At 37.9% G+C, this 26,357-nt stretch overlaps 1 protein-coding gene and 1 long non-coding RNA gene across 11 annotated transcripts in view; one reads left to right on the plus strand and one right to left on the minus strand.

Moving 5' to 3' along the window:
• LOC139101507 (phosphatase and actin regulator 2) overlaps positions 1 to 26,357 on the plus strand; it is a 173,078-nt gene that overhangs the window by 47,427 nt on the left and 99,294 nt on the right. For all 10 annotated transcript variants that reach the window (XM_070654700.1, XM_070654702.1, XM_070654703.1 and 7 more), the window contains 3 exons: positions 22,885 to 23,049; positions 23,472 to 23,570; positions 25,961 to 26,299. In XM_070654700.1, the coding sequence (XP_070510801.1) occupies positions 22,885 to 23,049; positions 23,472 to 23,570; positions 25,961 to 26,299 (603 nt within the window). The remainder of the gene's footprint in view (positions 1 to 22,884; positions 23,050 to 23,471; positions 23,571 to 25,960; positions 26,300 to 26,357) is intronic.
• On the minus strand, positions 21,368 to 22,878 carry LOC139101551 (uncharacterized). The gene is made up of 2 exons (XR_011545576.1): positions 21,551 to 22,878; positions 21,368 to 21,405 (listed from the first exon to the last, which is right to left on the minus strand). It is a non-coding gene; the product is annotated as an uncharacterized lncRNA (long non-coding RNA).

Genomic DNA, 26,357 nt, shown 5'->3' on the forward strand with positions numbered 1-26,357 from the left:
ATTTTTTAATTTGCAATATCATCGGTGTTGTGACAACGTGCATTATTGCGATATCGTTCACTTAATGTGTTGGAAAACTCGACAGATTCGGTGAGGCGCGACGTTCGTAAAAGTAACGGATTTATGCGTTATTTGTTCAACCGTGACGCCGTTACCTCCAGGCATTACCGTTCCCATTTTTCGCCTCGATTACGATCGCTAGGGAAAAGGAATCAATCTAGACGACGTTGGTCGCACGTCTTTGTCCCGTCGTCGTGTCGATCGCACGTGCTTTTTATGACGTCAGAAAGGCCGGTTTGTACCGTCATTAATTTGCTGTATCACGTAGGGACGAACGGTTTTGCTATCGCGATCTATATTTCACATCACGCACTTGTTACACTTGCGACAAACGACCAACAAGTTGGCAAGAAATTTTTAATTTCTGAATGGCAGTGCTCAATTTATATTTTAGCTCGAATAAAATATTTTGCAACGTAAAAGAATAAAAGTAAGAGAAACATAAAAGTTGTTTCAACGTTGTAACTGCGAAGTCGTAAATTATTTTATTAAGCATTTGAAAAATAACGCGTTATGTTGTATTTTTCCTTCAACGAAATATTTATTCGTCACATATAAAAGGTGCCGAGCTGCGTCGAGGTATGCATTTTTCATCTCACATTTTTTTTTTCCGTGGTAAGATCGGTGTTTCCAGGATAATCAGTCGGTTATGTACAGCCTTCAAGAATCGAACGGAATGATAAATGGAAACCGTGAGGAAACACGCGATAGAAATTATTACGAATTTAAGTATCTTCTTCCTTAATCTTATCATATGCAGAGAAAAATTAAAACGAACTAGATTAGCAAAATTTACATTAAAAAAAAGAAAAAAAAAATTTAATGCTAGGGAGCATTATTCATAAAAATGTAATTTTTTCGTATTATTACGCTCGTTTATTTTCACACGTTGCATGCAATGATTGCCCGTAGCCGGAAGACTCTTGATAACGCATTCCATGTTCGAATTTAACGCGGATGACTTAGAGCACGGTTGTTACTGTTCTCATCTATTTACCTCCGCTACTCGGCTATTTTCCTCGATAATAGCTATCCGCGCCTACATTGCTTCCCTCGTGGTCGCCTATTGTTGAGATCTTAATGACTACACGCGGTCGATTCTTCCGTTATCTTCTTCAAGACTTCAGATAATTGGAACGTGCAACGCGGCGTTTCTTTAGTCGGAATTGAATGATTTCTTCTGATTTCTTTGGAACGATCCGACGTACATGGAAGCCGAGTGTGTTTTTGCGTTTGCTGCAATGCCGTTGTCCTTTCTCGCCTTGATCGTATCCGGCGTTAAAGGATTACAGTAATAACGACCTATTTTTCAGATTGTTTTGCTCATAACGCCAAGTTTTTCACACGTCCAAGTGAGAATTTATTTAGATTCTTTATATTTTACTAACGAATTTTCGAAGGCGAGAGAGAAATAGAAAATTACAATAAATATATGTGTACCTTTTACAGTAGCTTGGCATGTTGATGCATCCAACATTACTATCGAGCTTCCAAACTACTTGGAATGCGACCAAAGATGTTGCTGATGCAATTTGCAATATTATAGCGGAAACGAAGCTTGCATTCCTATGTCAGAAAGCAAGATTGCGCGGTTATTGCGGTATCTTGCTTTTTGAATAGAACCTCTTTCTCGCTCACCTTTTATATCTCTGACTCTCAGTCGCGGGCACTTGACTAAGAAAGTGTCTGTTTCTGCGGTCCTGAACGGTTAAATTACCTCTTTAAAAAGCGAGACATATGTTGAAGATATTTACGGTTATCTAAATCCATTTTCACATTATCTATTCCCAAATATCGTAGAGGAAGAATGTTCATTGTCGCACTTTCGTGTCCTCGTTTCTCATCCCGTTACACACTTGTGGTGATAGTTAAAACAGCAATAATGCATCGAACGCTGACTGCAAAAGTTTAGAAAAAATGCAGCACGCCTTCGTCACATTATGTACCGTGCACGTAATTTTAGAGAGAGAGAAAAAGAAACGGATCTTTTTTAATGAATAAATTTTTTAATCGCAATTCGCTACGCAAATGTTTATAATAGAATTTATGTTAATTTAATTGATACAGCAGTTTATTTAAACGTATCGAAATGTAATTATTTTATTTTGCTGAGGTATCGCGAGATTAAATGATTAATCTGTTTGCGCGTGGAAAATCGATTTCCAGCAGAATGCTGATTATCGATTAGATTTACTATCGTCGTTCTTTTGATAAGTAGCATTAAAATCTTCATGCTATGCCGGATTCAGCCGTTGTAAAAGGTTATATGGGCGCGCCGAGACCGTTTTATAGGCCGATGCTTCGGTATGTGGTCAGGGTCGGAGTATTGACGTTGCTCTACAAGAGATATGTAGAATAACGACCGCGTATTTCGACTTTTAGTATTTCCTTTCGTTGCAAAAATTTTTTTTTAACGCGTAAATTTTTTTTTTTACATCGAAATAATTTAGGAAAGAAAGTAAAATGTGGTATAATATTTATAATATTTATTTAGAAATTAAATGTACGTCGATTGACGTAGGTACGTCCGCAATCGTGCAGTTGCATCAGCGATAAATCGCGAATGGGATGCGTAATTTCCGGTTTCGTCGTAGCTGGAAGATGCGATTGTATCGAACGTATATGTAGAAAAATTGACAGGTATTATAATATCTATTTAATTGTGACAGTGGAAATTAAAAGTAATTAATGACAATTACTTTTTGCTCTATAATAAAATTTGTTTATTAAAATAAATATATCGCGCTCGATATGACGATTAAAAAAAAAAAAATTATTTGTCGATATGATGTTAATATTGCAAAATCAATTTTTCTTGTATAGAAAATTGTATAACATATACATTTCGAGATATAACCATTCTTTAACAGCCAACGTACGACCGATTTTTTTTTAAAAACGTCTATATGAAGTGCATTGCAGCAAGCGTCAAAAACCTTTACAAACACAATTGTTTTATTGGTCGTGTATTCTGTCTACAAAATGAAAGTAGATTGTGAACTTTTAACGTTTTTTTTTTTACATAACTTTTTTTTAACTTTCCGTTAATTTTTCGATCTCGCGAAATAATAGTCTTAATTTATACTATACGTGCAGTAAAAATAGATTTTTTTTAATGAGCGTTACTCTCGGAGAGATTAATATTAAAATTTAATCCGCGTTTTTTAGCACGTGATACAATTGGCCAAAAAAAGAAAGTGCACCCGAACTTTTGTAGTTAATATAATTAGTTGTGATGTTTTGATAGCCGTTGACTGCGTTAATTTAATATTTCCATTCAAGCGTGTATATCGTCGACGTAACTATCAATATAGCGAAACTTTCAATATTTTTCCAATTCCATCATTCTTTTCAAGAGGCGGCAATCGATCCGACTAAATTAATGCTATTGAATAATATATGTAATTAAATGAATATTCTACCTCTAGATATTAAATTATTCCGTTCGTATAACTGATAATATTTTGACCCATTAATTTTATTATATCGCTTACATAAAGCCATTGCGCAAAAAAATTTTATCTACTTATTTTGTTCTATTATAAATATACGTTTGATTATCCGGTCGTGCAAAAAACGTTTGGGATGTAATAAAAGTTTGCATTGCAATGACGTAAAATTTTAAGTAATTTTAAGTAGTCAATTATATTTTGGGTAACGTGATAGACAGGTGTTTATTTCATGTCGTTGCGTTGCGGTATTCGTCATCTTTGTTGCCGGTGCACGAAGATGACGCGGACGCTAGTCGACTATTCGCTCATTCATCACCGCGATTCCGCCTCTGTTGTTTCGAATAGTACAGCAGCTCTTTGGCTGCCAAGGTTGCCCGCTCGTCGGGACAACCTTGCGTTGATTTCTGTTAAGCAAGATCCCGCAGGGACGACTGGTGTCCGCACAAGTCATTTGGGCGTAACGAGCTTACGGACCCGAGCTCATCATGTTGCAAATATTCGCCTACATTTACATACCCGTACACACATATATTGTACCTATACATATATTATTCTCGGATAAACGTAGATTGTGAATCACGAAACTATTAAATTAGAAATACGTAAAGAGTGGGTTTTTTTTGTTTAACGGATAACGGCAAATGGCGAATAATATTTTAGATTATATCTGTTACGATTTTAATATATTATTCTTTGGAATTGCGTTATTTTAAGGTTAATAGATATTTTTTGGAATATTTTTGCGTTAAATAATGACAAATGTGATGGTATAAACGCAGTGGCGAAATATGCAATTTTCTTTTGCTGAATATGCAGGAGATGGCCACACGGTTTTCGAAAAGCGCATCTCACGCAATTTTAATAGACGCAGATCAAAGCTTTCCCCTTGATCATTCAATCTACTCTTTGGATTCAGCTTCTCTTCGTTCAGTGTGTTCGAAAATCGACCAGAACGGAATACGGAACGATTTCATTTATTTTCCGGATTAAACGGCTTTTCAAGAGAATATGCGTTGTTGAAACGTTGAATATTATTTTTTTTTTTCTTTCTCGTTCAGTCTAAAAATTTTTTGTTTTTATGCCGAAATCGAAATTACTTACGTTTTCAACTGGTGATATGTATTTACCTTGAAATCAACTTACGCAATTTATTCAACGTAATTAATCGATTCACGGTTAAAAATAAATAAACTGCCTAAGAATTAAATGATAATTCGTTTGCTTGACGAAGCGTCACGAAAGAAATAAAAATAAAAATTATCTTTATAAGGAAATTTGTTCCAATTATTCATGAAATGTGTCTGCAGTGTGATTGCATATCAGTCACGATGACTATCAGGCGAACGTGACCAATGATCACCATGTTCATTTCTCCTCGTCGAATGCTTTGTCGGTTCGCGGATCGAGTCGCTTTTGGCGAGCTTCCACGAGGAAAATAGTTCGCCTTCGCCACACTGCCAGCGGCCTCCGATGGCAATTGGGTCGTAATTTTCAGGAGATAAACGAGAGAACGCGACTGTGATTAAAAAGGCGACCCTTGCGCTGCGATTTGCGGAAAAAAATGTCTTTGAGTCAGGCAATTGAGAACTTTATCATGTAACTCGAGAAATTTTGTGTCACCGTAGTTGTCACTCGCGTTGGAGTCAAACGAAATTTATAGGCAAACAAGAGATAAGTAACGAGATATATATATATATATTTTTTCACATTTTGCGAATAAGATGCACGGTTACATCATCAATTTATTATCTAATTCGTTTAAACGTTGGCGTTTTGTGCGAACTCGTCATTATACATATGTATTAGCCGTGAACATGAAATTAACAACGCCGATTATCAGGAATTTAATTATCGGGAATTGATGAGTAAGAAATATCATTTGCGCTGAGTCACATGGCGCCTCGGAAACACCACGTGAATGCCTACGTTCGACTTTGGCACGAGTATATTTAACGGTTAACATGCGAGCGGAATACCGTGCCAGACCGTGGCCTTTTCCATTTTGCGAGGTATATTGTTACCGTATTGGTGAATTTATTAGTTTTGTTCGTTCGCACAAAGTTATGTAAAAAGATCGTAATGCGTGCCAGACGACGTTAGCTGTATAACGCGTGGCATCGCGCTGATAAAACGTTCCCTCGCATTCCTCGACAGAGTTCGCCCACTTTTCGAACTATTTGTCAGACGCGACGAAAATTTCATGGCTCGAATTGGCGTAGGGGGTCTTTTGGAATTGGGCCATTTCTATAACGGATTCCATGTATGGTTAAATATGGCCCGGTGCGCATTTCGCAGGGGAATAATTATCTACTACGTAACAAATATCTCGGCTGCTTTGACATTAATACGCCAGTACTTGACAGTTTTTAAATCTTTATTTATTTTTAAAAAATATTTTTTATATCGTTCCATTAATTAATTCCATTTTTTTTTAAATAATATCGCTGCGTTATATTTTTATAAACGTGTATATCTTCGTTTGCGAACGATATGTTTTACGCGCATCCTGAAAACGTTAACATTTTCATTCCCATGGTATGTGCCCACGTCGTGATATTGTCCGTCCCACCCTTTTGTTGTACACTACTTGCGGATGAGGTACCTGTTCTACCACGTCGATCGCTTTGAGAAACATAACGGTCCTTCGTGAAAAGAGAGGAAGAGAGAGAGAGAGATTGAGAGGCGGAGGGAAGAAAGATGGGGAAGGATGATAGGAAACGGAAGAGCATATTCTCTTTGAACCTTAATGCTCTTGGCCTCTTTAACCAGGAAATATAATACCTCGTGCTAGATGTCGAGTAATAACACGCGATGAAAATTGTTAACTGCGAGAACGCTCTACTTGACCACGTGGGTTATTACTCACGTTAATACCGCTTCAATAATATCCGCGCTGGCGTAATGTAAAATATTAAGAAATAAATTTTTAAAAGGCGCACTGTCTCGCGTCAGTTTTGAAAAGAATGTCGAGCATTCGGGAGTAAGTCGACTAAAGTCGAGAGACCGTTTCGGAACACGTGCGGGTAACAACGTCGCGGCGAAGGGCTTTTCGGAACCGATATCGAGGCAATCCGTTCAGAAACTAATATTTTTAGCGCGCCATTTATTACCGTCGATCGTTTCCTTCTACCGTGCAAATAAAATGCAGCCGCCCACGTTTAAATTCGTCGCGGACAAGGCTGCCTCCGTCCGTCCGCTTTATTTATAACGCTCAGCAATTTCGTATCTGCGAAGGCTCGTAGAAATGCCTGAACTCTGTCGTTCACCGCTCGCGATGATCATTTTTCTCTAGCACGTTTACCACCGGCGCGAAATTTTTTTTCCCCCGACTTTCGACGTTTGTCTTCTTCTGGAAGAGTTTCTCTATCCGTGTAACTCGCGAGTCGTATATTAATATTTTTTAGTCACTTCATGCATATAACCGTATTATTGAAACGACGTTTACGCGAGTCGCACTTTTTGTAGAAACGATACGTAGATTTGTTGAATTATTAAAAGTCGATGCCAACGAGTATTAACCCGCATTTCCAATACGCAAAGTGGGAACTGCAAAAACGAGATCGGACGTGTAGTAATGAGAAGCAAGCGAAGTTGAATTACCAACGAAACTGAGGAGATAAAGTGTGAAGATATTCGAGAAGCGCACAGCGAAGAAAAAATTAGAATAGGGTGACAAAAAAATATATATATATATATACACCTGGATATATTGTATTATCCAGGAGTTGTTCCTTTGCACAAGCTATGCAAATACAAAGTGGCTATTGTAGCTACAAAGTCGAGAACACTAAAAGTGCTTCAATTAAGGCTGCGCGCATAACAATATACAAGGCCGTTCGGAATAAAATCACAAGCGAGCAACTATGCATAATGGAGTATCGGAAAATCGATCCTGGAATATCCACCAAACCGGCACCCGTGAAACTTTGTCTGTTGTCACGCGTAGAAAATTAACGACTGTGTCACATACTACTGGAAAATTAACGACTAGTTTTCACATGCCATTATACATACACCTACATATATTACAGACGCTTCTGTTTTTGAAATTTGGCAGAAATATTTATTAGAAAAAAAAGGGTTTATCTTTGTTTCTCACGATTATCTGTAACTCGATTTTGTTATGTATTTAATAATAAAATAATATATTTAATTTTTCAAGCATGTTAAAACATTTTTGTTCTTATTGCACCATAATCTTACGGTTGTGCAATCAACACATCTGATATATTATCAGAAACGAAGCTGTTATTAAATTCTTGTGCAAATTTCGTGAACGATTTGGCGTTTTGTGTGTATGTGTGATTCTTATTTTTGCATAGCTATAATAAATTTTCTATTCAACTTTGCAAAATGCTCCCACTCAAAGTTCTTTCCGCACGTATAAAATATGCTAATAAGAATTATTACACGCATAAAACCGGACGATGATATGACTCCGTAAACTCTTAAACGCGTAGGAAATTTCGGGCGTAAAAAGGCTTGTCGTTTGTTATTCGGGAAACGAAACTTATAATATTTTCACATAATTTTTTTTTTTCCGTTTCGTGAAATTTATTTCCGTGCCGTTTACGCAATGAATAATTCAGTTTACCGGAATAGTGGTCAATCGATGGGAATATTCAGAGGATCAGTGTTCGTTTTGATATTTCTGATTTGTTAGGGGGAAGAAAGAAAAAAAAAAAGAAAAAGATTTTCAGCGACGATTGCAGTTTGTCTGACATTAATGACGCGCTTCTTGTGGAATGCAACGCAAAACATTTAATGTTTATACTCGTTTTCTTATTCTTTGTTCTTTCGCATAATCATGTTGTTTTATCGAGCAGGGACAAGTACCCATCCACGTTGCTTCTCCTATTTCTTCTCTTTCATTGAGTTTTCCACTTCCCTTCGACGATTCAACGACGTCGCGCGCTATCTTGCATTATTACGGTATGCACAGTTACGTGACGTGGAAACAGATATTTTCGCGAGAATGCGTTATCTCCGGAGACGATTCCGGTCGAATTTTAATACTTGCTCTGTTCGCGCTGCTTCCTATTCATATATGCATGTATATGTATAACAGTCTGAATAATTAATTCATGACCATACGTGATGATATTTTCGTGCAAACGCTTTACATTTTGTAAATTTTTTTTTTACTGAGTCGCATTAATTTTATTCTGCCCTTTTGCACTTCTGTTTCCCGATCGCGCTTATTTTCGATTATTTAATTACCGTGCAGAAGGTTTTCAAAGTAACTAATTGCATAGATAATTACGCTTTTCATGGAAATGATGATGTTGACGGATAAGTTTGAAAGTGGTAGCTCGAAAATCTTAATTCTCGCGGATACATTTTTATGGGCATTGAAAACTGACGCGTATTGAATGTTTCGCTTCGTTAGAACGAGCGTGACGTGCGTCGGATCGATGCGACTGGAGAATGCATCTAGAAATATCTTCCGGAAAGGTTTCCCCGCCGCTTTGCCCGCACACGCAATTGAATTTACACGACATATGCGGTTTACAACGCACGCCGAGAAAGTGCTGTATCGATCCGCGACCGGCGCATCACGCCTCTTGTTTATCTTGCGACAGGTGTGTCTCGCGTGCAGCATTATTTTCCTGTAATCGTCGTCAGATCGGTATCTCTCGCTGGAGACACTCGAGTGAAAGTCGGTTTACCTAACCGTCTACGCGGGCTACCTTTTTTTTTTCTTTCCCCTCCGAAAGTCGACCGATCTCAGGGCGATCGGCAAAGATATCGTTATGCAATCTAGTCCGGCGCCAATCACGTATTCTATTTCCGTTAAATTTTGTATGCACGCACTTGTGGCGCAGCTAAATGCATTGTTGTTGTCAAATTACGTAAAACCGTAGGCGGCATTTCTACTATTTTAGCGATGCTGTCACGACTCGAGCTTACCTCCCGACTAGCTTTGGTAAAGTAACCAGACACGCCTTTTCACGAAAATTTTAGCGACGTATATGAAATCACGTGCAAATTTAGCGTCGTCATTAGACAATTACTCGATCTCGAAGAGAAAATTCGAACGTGCGTGTTTTTTTCTTTTTTTTTTGCGTGAAAATTTAATTGTAATTCAGCACACTTTCTCAGGCAAGAGTTTACGATAATTTTCACCGCGTACGTCGCGTTGATTATCGCGAAAGTAATTTCACGTATGCAAATGCTCTACAAATTGCACCAGACTCACGTCGTTTCGTTGGATATTGGTGAATTCACGCTGGCAATCTGTCGCGATCTTACATCGATAAGTCATCTTGCTTGACAACAACACATATTTGTGCACGCGTGGCGCCAGAACGACGCGCTTCGCACTCCGACATTTTTCCAGCGACCTTACTTTAATCGTGCTCGCCATTCATCGTCACTCGTACACTGCCAAGATCTTTGCGCTCGTGTCTCGCGTCTTTTTTTTGTTTTGGCACCTCCATCTATACCTCTCTCACTCTCGTTCTTTCTTTCTCTCTTTTTTCCTTTTTTTTCCTCTGCCTTAGCACATTTACAGAATTAAAAAGAGCAACACGCTTAACGAAAGACAGAAAAAGAAAGACGAGAGACGGAAAAATCAATTTATTATCCCGGTCCGAACTCCATCGAAATAGATAACGAAAGTATATATTAAATATTCCTATGATAACGTAACAATAATAAAAATATCATGTCACGATGAATGGCAGCATTAAAAGAAGATGTAATCTAGATACCTAAATGTTATAGTTTATCAGACTGGCATACAAATGCGAATGCAAAAATTGTTATTTAAAATGCGTAAAAATATAAAAATTACGACGCGAGGCAAAGCAACATATTATAGTTTAATAAAATAAGAGGAGGAAAAGGAAGGCATGCAAAGTACGTAGGAGATGATAATAGAGTAACGAGAGGGAATCTTTTTTCTCCAGCGGAAGTCGAAAGTCAGTTCTCTTCCTCCTTTCTCTCGAACGATCGAGCGCTTTTGGCGATTCGCCAACTCCCCGGCGATCCCACGATCACGCGCGTACACCAACTAAAATCACCGACGAAGTATCCGGTCGTCATTGCCGTCAGGGTAGAGGATGATCGAAATTGTGCAGGAAGTTGCAATCGCCCGTGAAAGAAAACGGATTCGGGGTCGCTGCAATTATCTTTTATCGCGTTAACTGCAGCGTTAAACTGCATCGGGATTAATTCGTCCGTCAAGAAAGAATTAACTCATTCGAACCGCGGATTACGAAAGTATCTTATATAGTTCTTTGATTAAAAAAAAAAAAAATTCGTTTATCGTAATTTATAATTGAATTACGACGTTCCGAGTTGAAAAAATCAATTGGAACGATCGGCGTTAATTAACGTTTCGTTTAATTCGACAATACTAAATTAAATGCTGCTTCACCTTTTTTTCTTTTTTCTCTTTTTTAATATAAAAGTAAAATATTTTCATTGTGCATTGTCTTTTCTGTTACAGGTATGTACCGTCAGTTCTTTTTCAGTTTTTTAATTCGATTTTGCTGGTGCCGAGTCATTGTAAGTAAAATCACATCTTCACGTAAAAAATAATTTCGATTAAACTTATCGCAAATAATTATGGTGATGTAGGACAATTAACTATCGTTATCAAGATGTCTACGATGTAAGAACAATCACCGCGAGAGTAAATCTCATTGCAATTTTTATTCTTTTTTATAATTATATTCTATTATTTTTTAAATAAATTTTTATTATTATTATTTTTAGAGGTGTCGCGTATTATTTTTAAGCGCATTAAAAATTAATTATGCGCACCAAGCGCACGATATTCTCGCGCGAGGCAATGATCGGACTCCAAACGCGCGAGCCACGTACGCCGCCGAGATTGTCGTAGGTCCCGCGGTTGTCGTAGGTCGTAATGTGGTCAGCCGGCTGTGCCGGACGATGTTTTAGCACCACGCGCGCGAGCTTCGACACCGCCCGCCCTCGTTGGGCCCTCGCTCGTCGCTCGCTCGCTACGCAGTAATAACTCGAAACAAACGCGCACGGCTTGGTCGTGGTGGAAATTCGTTGACCGTAATTCGTCGTTGAAAATTATTAAATGTAAAATTGTAAAATAAAAAGCCGTAGTCCATTAAATTTTTGTTAGGTAAACGCTATCTTTTGTTTAGTGATTCACTATGTTAGCAGATCGTTACACAATATATGTTTATGTCAGATAAGTAAAACGAGAACATGACTGTGTACTCTTTTTCTACGTGACTTCAGATTGATGATATCACTTGACAAATGATATCTTCAAAGTCAATCTGTCCCGACAACCAACAATTCTCGACGACTTTGTCTACCATCGGATAATATGGAACGAAAATTTGTCTGATTTTCTTTATTCTTTATTGTTATTGTAAATTAAGAAAAGCACTTTGCCGGCTTTAATTTAATTCACAGCTAATACCTGCGGAACGAATTAAAATTATAATCGCGATCTTTGTAGCGATGTACTTATAACATAACGCGAACAATTTCACCTCTCTCGCACAGTTCGTTGAATAATAAAAGACCGAGAAAAACCTCGGACGTTTTCGCTGGTGGAACGAAAATACAACTGAGACGGCAAACTTTGCGATAAAAACTAAAAGAGAGAGGTTGTTCGTGCGAAAATTTTATTCCTCGCGCGTCGTTCCTGTCGGCTTTACAGATGTCGACAGCAAATTTTTAGGATTTCATACTACTGCCGGTCTGATTTTGTGCATGTTTGTTTTCTGAAAAATAATGAATCAAAACTCTCGAGTTTATGCCGTATTATAAAGCTGTGTTGGCCATTCGTTTCTTCAGAGTTAAACATTTCTACTGCAGTTTCATCAAGCTGAACCAAGCAATTATTCGACAACAAATTTCGCTATTGTAGTATTTAAATTGAAAATTTTTACATTTAAATAGATTTTTCAAAACTTGCTTAACTTATAATGTTTTCTTGTAACTCTTTTTGTAATTATTTTTTGCCAAAAATAAAATATTGCTACACACGTTTCGATATCACCAAAAATGTTTTAGTTGCATCGGAATTATACGTGTTTTAGTATGTTTCGTAAGTAATCTTTCGAGCAGTGCTACATGAGTTAAATGCTTATTTCGGTTGCAAATTCATTGACCTCGTTTAATGATAGAGTTGCTTCTTAGCCACGAAGTTCCGAAATCTTCTTTCGCCTAGAGCACTTCTGCAGAAACGCGTTCCTCAAGTACGCCACGCTTTCGAAACTGCAGCTAATGTTGGCGGCCAAGAGCGAGTAATTTACTTAAAAGCTCGGACTTTCATTCTACGTAAATGTTGATTTTATACAGATACGCTAGTTTAAACGATAACTCGCATCTCGTAAAAGTATTTAAGCATTCGCATATTTTACACATTCGAACACCTTTCTCTTTTTTTTTCTCCTTTTTTCAAGGATTAACGTGTTATAATAAATGGATTATAAACGAGACTCAACAAACGAGTCAGAATCAACTTGTAGTTGAGAGTACGATAGTTTAAACGATTATCAGGTATATATTGTTCGCTGGAAAAGTTATCGCGGTGCCTGCCAAAATTTTATTCCTTGGTGATCGAAGTAATTAAATTCATGGGTCGTTGCGTTTACCGGTAAATTTAATTAATTAATCTACTGTATACTCGGAGGCGCGCGATCGAAGCTGGAATTCACTATCCGCAACAAGAAGCTTAATGGTAGTGGCTCTATTAGTTTCGACACAGTCATTAATCAGAATGTTCAGTCATCAGTTACAAAATTTGTGGCGCGATGAATGCGGTTGTATTTTTTTTTTCTTTTTTTTTTTAATGGCGCAGATCGCAAATCATGTCATGACCACTTTCGGTCGAAGTGCAAGTTAAAAATTTTGTCGAATCGTGGGTGCGTAGTTAATTCATATACGTATAAATAAAATATATTGCTGAGAAGATATTTGTTTGAAATTGTTATTAAAAAATTTTTCGCGTTAATAGCACAGTTTGCAGAAGATATTTTGCATTTTAATTTGTAGCATTTTAACTTAAATGTTGACTAAACTAAATTGTCAACTTTAATTGTCAACGCGTTGCGATTGCCGAGTAGAAAGTTTATTACGAAACGTTCCTCTCAGGTTTCTCCTTCGGGCGTATCAGAAAATCGAATCTTATTTCTTTGAGTACCGTTGACTTAATTTTGGTAACGAGTTTTTACATTACGGTGAAATGTATCGAGGAAAAGAGGAAAAGTAATTATCGCGGAAGCGCGCAACGATTATAAGCGAGTCGTAATTTCCAAAACCGGTTTAATTTAACCGCTGTGGGGACTTGTTTTTATTTATTGCTTGATTTAACATCAATTAAAATTATTCTTAATTTTATATTAATATCTACGTAAAAAAAGAAATTTGTTTTCCATTCTATTTGAAGTCATTAAAAAAAATGGTCGAGAGGTTATTTAAAATTTTGAAATTTTAAGCTGAAATATCACTGTTAACAACGCTGATGTTTTTTCGTCGTAATTTATTTTAACTATACAGAAACCGTGCGTTGTTGTTTGGTTCGTTGAATAAATGACAGGTTCAGCGTTTTGTTCTTTTCTTTTTTTTTTTTTTAAATCGTGTTTGCTCCTATTTCTTTTCCAGATGCTTCGGTTGTAAAAAAAAAATAAAAAATAAAAAAAGAAAGAAGAAAAAATATTGTGGTTGCTAGGTTTCGCTTTTGTTGCGGATCGCTTCGATTGCGTACGTGCTCTGTTCCCTTGGAGAAATAATTAGTGCGCTATGACCACGTGTTGGGAAAGCTCGCGTGACCTACGTAGGTATATTATTGCACGCATTGTATACGGCCGGCGTAAACGCATTACCGGTAATGTACTGCACAGTAGTATATACACGTGAACGTAATCCTACGAGGGACGGCGAGTAACGGTGCTAGTCGTACATGAGAGCTCGTAACGTAAGATAGAAAGAGAAGATAGAAGATGAAAGAGAGAGAGAGACAGAGAGAGAGGAGAGTTTATTAAGTGGTCGAACGAGTAGAGCGGCCGTGTGGCCGCGCGCGGTGCAGAGTTCAGTTGTCTCTGCCGTGTCGTCGGACTCGAATGTGAAAGAGCACTTGGACGGTGGGACGAACGATGCACACGCGATTTAGAAAACTGCTCGTTTCCGTCACCGTGACTCGCCGAGCGACATTTAAACCGCAACGGTACTCCTTACGTTTGAGAATTATCACTGGTGCATTAACAGTGCTCACGAAGTCATTTTTCATCAAATATAACGTTAAAAAAATAGAAATAATAATTAAAAAAAAATGCAAATTACAAGCGACGTCTTCTAATTGTTTTTACTTATTCTTATACATTTTTTTTTATAATAAAAAAATCATAGTTTCGATTACGTCGATAACAAGCTATGACATGTTGAAAGTTTAAAAGCTTTATTGGCTGTCGTTGCAATACGTTAGAAATTTAATCGTTTATCGGCGAGATATAAGTTTTCATTGCAAGCACATAACGCAATATAAACAGCTTGCGCAGCTTTACGTGAGCACGGTATTGCACGTTGAACGAGCGAGAGGCGGACAGCGTGGATGAAGTCGACGCTTTTAAGGCTTTTTATTCGCGTATCCGTCGCGTACTCGCCAATCTGTGAAAACTACTTTTCCGTCTGCGTTTCATCAAATTTATAACGAACAGCGAAAGTATTCGAGCAGCATTGAGAGTAGTTTTGATTTTTCCAGTAACATTGTTCTCGTGTTTCTTTCCGTCGCAACGCTGCATGCTGTTATAATTTAATATCGATTGCGAGTTTATTAAGCCAATTTTATTTTAAGAAATATATAAAAATTTAAATATCTTTATTAACGAAGTGATTAATATGAAAATTTTGTATAATAACTTTGCTGTTATAATTTTGTATTATTTTGTAGACTATAAATAATATTAGAGAAAATTATTCTTTTATTTTGATTAATGTCACTAATTTTTGAGACATTTATTATTTTTTCTAACGAGCTCGAAATATTTACGCTTTAAAATTGGGAACGGTATTTCCTTTATTTGAACGATGACGTAATTTGTCGTAATTGATGAAATATCGACTAAATAGTCAGGCACGCCAATTACTGCTCTCGAAATAGCTACAATTTCAGAACGGTATGTACCCTATTGTTTCATTCCCCCTAGAGGAATTTCAGTAATTACATTTCAATCCGTGGCGGTTCTATCCTCCGTCTTGTACCTAATCTCTACGTAACGATTGAGGAAGTCATCTTTTCGTTAAAAGGAAAGAGTGGCCCGACTTTTCGCCTTTCAACCCGCACCGAATCGTGGGTCGATTAATTTTTTTTTCTAACCACTTCTAATTGACTTTGATGTGTGATTAAAGTTGTCGAACATTCATCGAGTTATTGACGGTGAGATTCGATTGAAAGTAAAATAATTAATTAGAGACTAAATAAAATAGCAAATTTATAACCGCCAGACGTGAGAATGCGTTACCCAAGATCTCGTGCCCTCTCGTAATCCTTTTGTCGACCTCGGCAAGGATATTTTGATAGAGTAAGCTGATAGCGGCGAGCATGCCATCATGTTTCCGATGCTTTGTTCCACAAAATTCTGCCTGACATCGAGCACGGTTTCGAACTTAACAATTCTATCGTACGAACTGTCTGCGTACAGACGACTATAAGCTTTTATGCACTTGAATTCTGAATCACGAGAAATGTAAAAAAAATAAAAAAAAAATTAAAATTAAAATTTATTTCCTGAGAGATGCTGCCTAACGAAATGTTCTGAAAATCAACGCGCAAACGACCGCGTTTAGTCATTCTCGTAAAATATTAGAAGGTCAACTCGGTACGAATATATCAGGGGGTTTCAAGTTGACAACCCGCGGCCAGGTAATTGGAGAATGGAAAACAAAGTGATGTCTCCATAGCAACACCCCAGCATCCCTTGACGGCGAACGAGACGGCCGCCGCCATCGCCGCGCTCAGGGCAACGTGCCGTTTCAGCCCTTATTCTACCCTTTTTCGCACCGTGTGCCGGTCGTCCGTGGTGTCGCGAGGAGGAAGGTGCGCGAGGACGGGGCCTTTATTATTCCGTTAGCGATGATTTATAGCGCGATGCAGAACCGCCACGACGCAGTGACAGCGCAGCGCGATATCGTAATACGCGACGTAGCTCGATGTCTAATACAAATCGTCTTTTGCATCGTTTGCGACAACACCGTGCGTTCATCATCCGCGTGAATATTCGTTACTATATTATTAGGGAGCGCGCGGAGTTGAAAGCAAAAATGTTAAAACAGAAATAGACGCACGGTGTGCTATAAAATTGTAGAAACGTGCCTTTATCTTTTTTCCCTTACGCGTTAAAATATTCTAATGTCAAGTATAGCAAAATTTTCAGTAACTCACCCATCAGAAAAGTGGTGACCGTTCTCCACGCGACAAACGTGTCAAATAAGTAATTAATTTTAAATTATGCAAAATGGTTTTTTTTTTTTTAATTTTACGCGTTCAATTATCCTAGTGCTAATCACAGTTAAATTTGCTTGTTATTAGAAAAGCAGTGACATACCACCGGAATAACGCTAATGTGACTGTGTTGATTCTGCCGTCTGTGTGTCGAGCGTGCATATAATAAATTACATCATATTAACAATCGAAGTTACATAACTTTGTGTTCTTGTTACGCGGGACTCGATGTTGAAGCTTATTACCTTGGGATATTTTATTGTTCAGAATTTCATAGAAACGCCGTAATGATTTTACGGATAAAGAGAACAGTATATAGCTCTTGAGCGTTCGAGCTGCTTCGGTTCAAGGGATTTCTATCGGTCTGTTTAGCCCGGGCGAACTGTTCATTGTCAGTCGATTGCGGGATTGTTCGGCACGGTCCAAGACTCGTTGACAATGACGCGTGTCTATTGTTACATCAGATGCGCCTGTTGCATCGTAGCTATGACGATATCTAGCTCGAGTTCCTGGTCAAGTGAGGACGCATCGCCGCGGCTCGACCGGCATTCGGGGCCCCATTTGTCTGGTTGCCGCATCGATACCGCAACTCGATTAGGCGACGTATTACACTCGCTCTCTCCCACGAGCTGTTTTAATGGGAATAATTAATTCCTTCCTACCCGAGAGCGTTTCGCCGGTGCAACGAGTTCTGCACTTGATTTCACTCGCCCGGATTCTCTGTAGCCCTCACCGTCGAGCGAGACGCACAAGCCCGTATATCTTTTATCATCGCTTTGTTATCGGTGAAAGGCAACGATTACGTCCGAATCCTCATATTTTCCGGGCGCAGTTCGATTTCATGTCATTAAACTTGCGCTTGACCCGTGAAATATAATGTTCGATAGGTGTGACACCCTTGCGCGAACGACACGGTTGAACAGATATAAATGCAATTTAAAATAACACTAGCAATATTTGCGAATAATTACGTTATGTTTGTTACAATATTACAGTGGTTATTTCCAATTGTTGAATAATGGGATTTAAATATTATAGTTTAATACGAGAGATTAGTGAAATTATCTTTTTAAATAATATTAATTTGTTTTTTTTTTCCTTCCTTTCTAGCGATTATATTAATATACGTGATTCGTCATGTATAATCTATATATAGATTAGCGACTGTAAATTGCTGAAATCCCAAGCTAAATATTTTATCGCGTGGCCTTTATCGATATAATCTTATACATATCTATCGTTGAAGCCCAATTACACATTTGCAAATGTTCGCGTGTGTAAACGTTTGTTACGCTTCATTTGTAAATTAATTATTCTACCTTGAAATTACGAAATACGATGCAATTTGATGTACGCTCGCAGACAATAATGCGTGAACAGTCAATTATTGATCGACGCATTTCGAATCGACCTCCGTCGCAAGGATTAATCGGATTAAATTGTAATCGTATTGTAAAATGAGAACTGCTAACTTGAAAATGAGTTAAAGAACTTAGTACAGATTATCCACCCGTCGTTGTAAGTTATTAAAAACTTATTTTCGAGAAGAACGAAGATTTTAATTTGTAATTTACAATGCAGAGTGTATAATTAACGAAATATAACCTTTTTAATTTAAATTTTTTTAAACCCTAACAATATAATGGAACAAGCTTACGACAAAGATTTGGTTTTTTATTGCTGTTGATTTTTTTTTTTTTTTTTTTTTAGAGGGGAGCTTCTATTACACACGTTTTATTTTAAGCAACTAGGCTTTCCTAACTTTCCTAGTTCTTTCTTTTGCGTTGTATAACACGAGTAAGATGATCATCGTCTAAGACGAACATCTGAACAATGACGAATACGGTCTATTGCGTTAGTATTGCCATTGTTTGCAGACGACGGTGCAAAAGCCCTCCGCGATCTTCGACGCGCACATGAATAGGTTTCCCCGGAACAGCGGAAGTGCTTTGTGGCGTCAATTATTCTACTTTGGCATCGGAGCCATACTCTTCTTCCTTTTGTGGAAGAAAGGAAACATTCCACTCAGACGCTAAAGTGAAATTTATTGCATACATTTTATCTCAAAAACAAAGTTCCATCCGTTTGATTTATTTCCAAGCAGTCGTTGCAGTTATTGCTAAAAGCGGTATTATTATTATTATCATTGTAAAGTGCTTATTTCTTCGAGCTCGCCTTCTCGCGCGAAATTAAATCCAACGTTTTTACTTCTTAAATTGCCGCGACGTGTGTCAAGGGTTCTATTTCCGATGTTTACTTCGCCATAAACTTTTGATTAGGAAGATTAACGCTCACGGCGGCTAATTAACCGATCGTCGTTTACGCGACTTTGATGTACGCTACTCGTCACGGTCTGAAGTCACTCTATTCAAGAAGTGTTCCTTCCAAGACGTGGGAGTCACGAGGGTCTCCGAGGGGTGCTTAAGGTCGCTTCTACCTTACGCTTGCGAAACTGCCCTACCGCACGTTATCGGCTATTATTCCCCACGGGGGGTTTCCTCGGAATCGCCATTTGACAGCATTCAGCCGCACACGACGCACTTTTCTTTCCGCTACGTTTCACCCCCGGCGTCGTCGCTCCCCCGTAACTTCCCCCGCGGTATACGAGAATTTTGCATTATGCACCATGGGGTAGGCGCCGACGCGAGCAGGGCAATGTGGATTGTTTATGGTTGGAAGAGTATCGCGTGGGGAAAAATTTTTTTTTTCCCCCCCTATCGCTTTCCTCGGATAGATTTCGAAGATTATAACTTCATATTAACGGGGCAAATATGTGTATATAAATAATTTTTTTAAACTCAAAATTTTTTGGGGTGCGGAAAAAAATTAATATTAATTATTGCGCGCAATTTTTTTCTTACAATTGTTGCAACGTTTCATTAAGCGATTACTAAATCTAACATGAATATAAATTAAATCTTGCCATGTTTTAAATTAACGTAATTTACTCTTGACAGCTGTGAAGATTTCCTTGCGATATCTTTGATTTACAGGTCTTTATTTGGAAAATAATTTTTTACTTTCGTAGGGCGATTATTCTTGCGTGGAAGAGTATCTCTTAACGCAAGAGGGTAGTGACTGTATTATATACGAAGGGCGTTACAAACAAGAAGGTAGTAGATGGCCGATAAGTGCAGGTTGAAAGGGCGTATTCATAGAACGGTCTTTTAAAAGAACTCTTTCTTCTAAGATCTTAGCGGCGCAATAAAGATAGAGTTCAGAATAAGACAGACGAGCGTTTCGTTTCTAAATCTCTAGAATCTAGGTTTACATTTTGCTGAACTAATTTTATTAATCATACTAAAATATATTTATTTGTTAAAATATTTTTATTTTTACGCATAGTTTTTTTTTAATATTAATTTATTTGTTGCCGAAAGAAAATTTAATTGTATTCGCATCTATGTTATCACAATGAAAAAGTTACAAAATTATTTAAATGTGTTTAGTCGTTTGCCAGTTGTGAAATTTTAATAAATTAGAAGAAACCATTTGCGCACTACGCGCGCGCTGTTTTTTAAGGAACCCCAATTACAAACTACGAAAAAGAAAATCATGCGACTCACCAATCTGCATGAGCTTCAGCGGAGTTGTAGAATTCTGCCGGTGACTGTAACATAAAATTAAACAATATTATTGTAGACGTGCTGAAAATAGTTTGTGTTAAAACAAAAAAGAAATTACAAAAATGTATTTGATTCTTTAATTAAAAAAAAAAAGTTAATAAAATGACAAATTTTAAAAAAGAATTAATTCTCACCTAACAGTTGCTCCGCCGATGCATGATGCCCCGTGTCCTTCCCAGGCCTGCTCCTCCTCTCAGATGGGACGTGTCGAGTCATCCTTCCGCGCACTAGACATTCGCGAACGCGCCCGATAAAATTACTGTCACAAAAATTAATATTTTATTTAACACTTGCGCACGATAGTCCACGACACTCCCGTTAAAAAAATTTTTATGTAAAAGAATGACGCCGATTACTTTGCGGAACTTCCGAATCGACCGACGAACCGACCACGGTTCGTATTTATATAGTTTCGGCGTGCGACACTTTTCTCCTTCGGATTTTTATCTAAGCAGAATTATTGTTTCGCTCAGATAAAAATCCAAAGAAGTGCTGAGCTGTAATAATATCAACGTAAATCCCATACAAATGTATGCGATTTACATTGATATCTGAAATTGAAATTAAAACAAAATATATGGGTTAATTAAAAATTTTTTTAATTTACTAATATCGTTTTAAAAGCTTTATTATTTTAGATTACCGGCGCGGTGTGTTATTATTTTATTTTATTTAACATTTATTTTATATTTCATACTAATGTAATTATGCCGCGGATATTATAAAAATGTTTTCCCACCCGAAATGCTAAGTTCTATATAAGTTTTACAAAATAAAAGCATGCGACTCACAGATAGATATGCAGGCGGCGGAGTGTTGGTAAGATGATCTGTAACAAATAAATGAAAAAAATTAAATTGTAAAGATCTCAATAATTATTTAGAAAAAAAAAATTATACGCGTCTCTGATTTTTTAATTTAATATCACAAAATTAAATTAAATCGTCAAAAATAAAAAAAAAATTGATTTTTACCAATGGGTTGCTCCGCCGATGCACGATGCCTTTCCTAGGTCCTCCTCCTCCTCTCAGAACTGGCCACTTCAACAGAGATGTCAGGCTGGTGCTTCTTCAACGAAAGTCTTTCTTTGGATTTTTATCTGAAACAAAAAAAGTCATATTTGATTAGTAAAATGACGAAAATTAAACGTGCTGCGTTACAAATAATTACAACTATTCTATGTGAAGTATTCACTTCACAGATATCCGACACGTACACATTATCAATCGCGAAGGTCAGTAAGCATCAGCTAATATTGTATAATAATGTACAGTTGACTACGGCAGCTGATCGGCCGGCACATACCTATGTACGTTTTACCTGATAACCGCGCGAGATGTGTACGCCTTGCGCGTGATCGACCGACCTCTACTTTCGATCACTGTGCAACCATAAAAATACGCTAACGAAAAGATTTTTCCGGCCTCGCATTCCTACACCACGAATGAATATCTGTCGAATCTATCGCGAACTCGTCGAGTTTTACTTACTTTATATCTAAAAGACGAAGTCGCTGGTACGCACAATTAATCTGGAAAGGTAATTCACGCCAAATTATGTGCCTCTGGCTCGTCGATTATGCGTAGGATTTTTAATACGTACGGAGCACGTGCTGCGTACGTACGTCTCGCTCGACCGCTGGAGAAGGACAGAGCGCGAGTGGGAATGGTGGGGGAACGTAGCTCGCGAACGGCACGTACGCCGTTTACCCTCATCCGTTCCCCCCGTCTACCTCTCTCTCCCTCACCTCTGCACAATTTAACGCGTTATAAAATAATTTTATATGCTGAATATTAATTGCAAATTGAACCTATACCGAGTTTTATCTACTTTTTTAAATAGGAACAGATCTTGACTCCTATCGAGCTTACCATGTAACGGATCGATGGTCGTTTACTCGTTTCCACCCTTACGAATGCCGATAAGGGGGTTGTTGGGAAATCTAGCATCCCTGGTCGGTAAACGCGGATAACATAGGAAACTTTGTACGTTTTTACTAGAAAAGCGGAAAACCTGGATAACATATCTTGAGTTGATAATTTTGCAAACCTGAATAACACGAGCGTATCGTGTGCAAGTAATTACTTTGTAAATTAATTTACGTAATTGTTCTTGACAGTAAATTGTACTTTTTTTTTTATGTGACAACTCATAATATCACGACTGCGTGAAATAGAAATGTTAGAAAAACAACTTCACATGCGAGAGTTTCGTATCTTCAACGAGTAACGCAACGAACTATAATTTTATAAAAGAATTTTAATTTATTAAATGTTGATATCTAAGATTATTCTATTTCTCGTTACAGCGAAAAAGCAAAATGGTGCTGCTCTGCGAACAAATAGTTTGGGCTCGGGTGCGAGAACGCCGCCGTTGGAAAGAAAAAGTAAATTTTCTGCCCTCGGTAGACTCTTCAAACCTTGGAAATGGAAGCGGAAAAAGAAATCGGATAAATTCGAAGCCGCTTCTCTGTGTAAGTACACGATGTGTATTTTACAGAATAAATTATTTTAATTTTTAACGCGATATATATTTCTATGATTAAAAAAAAAAGAAAAAAAAATTTTAATGATGGATTTTAAGCTTATTATTTTTGTGGTTGACGTTGCTTTGTCACGAAAAATCTTTGCATTTTAAATTAATGAATGCCGTTAAATTTAATTTATGCATTTAAACAAAATGTTTGTTTAACTCACTTTGCACGAAGAAAGAATTTTTTTAATGCATTTTCAATTAATTTCTACCTTTTAAATTACTGTGCCCGAAGTTTAAATGTTTATTTTAAACGTTTGCCATGTGCGATACTGTGTCGTGAAAATATTTAAAAGACGCTGCAGATAATAGAGCAAACAGCGTAATGACGTTCGCGTATGTTTTCTTTGTCTTTGTTAATAGCGCTCGAGAGAAAAATCTCGGTACGTGCCAGCAGAGATGAATTGGTGCAGAAAGGAATACTGCTGCCCGTGATACGATCGACGTCGTTTCCGGAAAATGGTGAGCTTGCATCTTTTAATTCCTATTTGTATTTGGTATTCTGTTCACTATTGTGTCATGTCGTCTTTTTTCGGACTTGCTCGTCACTGATGTTTTTTTTTTTCCTTTGACGGATCTTTTTATCAATAATTATTTCGTCGATTGGTCGTTCTGCATTTTAACAACTTGGTCTCTCGACAACTAGAAGTTCGTTTTCCATTACTGTGTCGATACTCCCCGTGAAAATTTCCACGCCAGACAGACATTTCCGTTTACCTGCCGCGCCGAAAGTGGTGTCCACCCCCTTCGGTAGATTGCTCAGGAAACGAGAAACAGAATGCCGACAACTTGCCACCCAACGGCGAAGGTCGTAATTGCGTTTACAGTCGTTACTATGCAGCAAACGCGAACTCAATTTCCTTAGTTTCGCGACTAGCCTATTAGCCATACCTAGTGCTCGAATGACGCAATTAATTTAAAGCAATTTACCAATATAAGTTTCTTAAAATTATTTATCCCATCTGCAAAACGGATAACGGCGCTGGCATTATCACGATGTGATATCACTGTGATCCTTTTTACCGACGAGCTGTACAATGTTTTAAAAGTTTCCATTTTGTTCGGACGTGGAGTTAGTTGATCTTTTCACGTTTAATGTACAATATTGATAAAGAATAAATTTTTTTTAACTCGTGATAGTTATCTAAAGTTTCAAGAAATATCCTTACAACTAATATTATCGATACAAAATTAATATAATTATATTACTTGATGAAAAATATAATTATAAGTTTTTTTTTTATATTGTTGAAGAAATATAAATTATTTGTTTATTGAGAAATCTACGACGGAAGAATAATTGCAATTCCCGAGGTATTTTATACAATGATGCTCGTGGACACGTGCGATGAGGCTAATTAGCAGCTAGAAGGTTGATTTCGAAACGCTTCTTTAATTTCCCTCGCTACTCGAGGGTCTCTCGGATAATTAATAATTATCTTTCCTTTATACTTGAACACGTAACAATAGTTAGCCTGTGTATTCGTGGTCGTGAAAATTCTCGGAATCTCATTGACTCTGAAACTATTTCGGCGAGTTCCCGTCATCAGTCACATCCTCGTTCGAACAGTCGAAACTTTTCGAGGCAAGTTTCGAGCGCGGCTTCTACATCCCACCTTTTGTAATTAAAGTATTCTACTCGTAGCTTCGCACGATTATCGCAGGAAGTCGCGGAACTCGTCGGGGGTAGCAGTCTACGACGATGACGTAGGGCTATTTATCAATGTACGTCATCCTGTCGGTTTTCTACTACGTGGGAAAGAGAGAGAAAGAGAGAGAGATACGCTTATTTAAATTAACCACAAAATCGATGGAGACCCCGGGAAACGTGGGGGTATGAATAGCGGAAAATACAATGAGATATCGCGTGGGAGTGAAAAACATTGAAAGAAAACCACCGATAACGGTATCAGGCATGCATAAAAAAAAAAAGACTCAACATTGTTATTATGTAGCTTACATTCAAATTGAACGTCAATGTTTCAAAAGGCTGGTAGTGAAAAGACTTTATATTGCAACCGTGTTTGTATGGAATGTAAAAAAATATTTACTAGTAAATAAATTTTGCCGTATGGCACGCGTAAAAAAAAAAAATTGATACAATTTTTATATTTTACTTTACCACACTTTTTGGCTTTTACGTACATTGTATTAGTATTAAAAACATTTTTTAATATCTGTCAATATTTAATTATACATATATTTTTTTGTATTTTTTTTGTGTCAACGGCTGCTAAATTTTTGTACTCTTTGCTAAAATTTAATTCGGTTAGCGTTAGAGGCTTAATAATGTCGCTTTTACTTCGGAGTTTATGCGTCGCAGTCGTATCCACGGTGAACCGCCGAATTAACGCGATGCCACTACGGCTATAATCGTTGCATTGTTGACTGCACAAAGCTGCTGTTACACTCTGTAATTCTCCTACTTCGAGTTCTAATATGACTGATTGCAAGTGAAACTCCAGCTATGTACCGAAAACACACGGTCTTTGAAATTTCATCCGGGTTGATGTCCGAATGCATCCTACGTTAAATTAAATTCAATCTATCTATATAAATTTGATCCGTCTGTCCTTTGTGTGCTCCCATCTATCTCTCTTTTCTAGCTTACTTTATAATTTCAATATTTCGCCGTTCGGTGCTTTTATTAAAGAAACCTAATGTGCACTTTGCCCTTTTAACCTTTTGTGCATGCAAATTTCTCATAGCCGTCTCAGAAATTAGCGCGCGTCACGGACGTTCCCGAATTAATCGCGTCCAGATGTGGTGTTCCGAAAAACGACGTGCGCTCCCTAAGACCACGAAACTCGAGCGAATTAATATTCAAGACCGGATCGCACTTCTCGTTGCAGAAACGATAAGCGAGTCGGCTACGGATTCGCAAAAACCACCGTCGCCGCAGCAAATGTCACAGCAGCAGCAGCAGCAACCGTCGCAGCAACAACAACCACCCGGTGTCGTCGTGACCGGCGGCACCGGGGGTGGCGATGGTACCCCCGTAGTAACACCCACGTCCGCTGGTAACGTGCAACAATCCCAACAAGCGGTACCTTCGGCCACGCCGACCCCGACGACTGCCAACCCGCATTCTACTGCAGGACCGCCCAGCAGCAATCAACCGTCACCTCATCCCTCGCCTCTCTATCCTGTGATACCACAGCAAGCCAGCCAACTCAACGGAAGCACGCAAGGTGAGTCAAAGTTATTATCGCTAACACATCGAGCTCGAGCTCGTAGATCGAGTAGTTT

Source organism: Cardiocondyla obscurior, linkage group LG04, assembly GCF_019399895.1.
Source record: "Cardiocondyla obscurior isolate alpha-2009 linkage group LG04, Cobs3.1, whole genome shotgun sequence".
NCBI lineage: Eukaryota > Metazoa > Arthropoda > Insecta > Hymenoptera > Formicidae > Cardiocondyla > Cardiocondyla obscurior.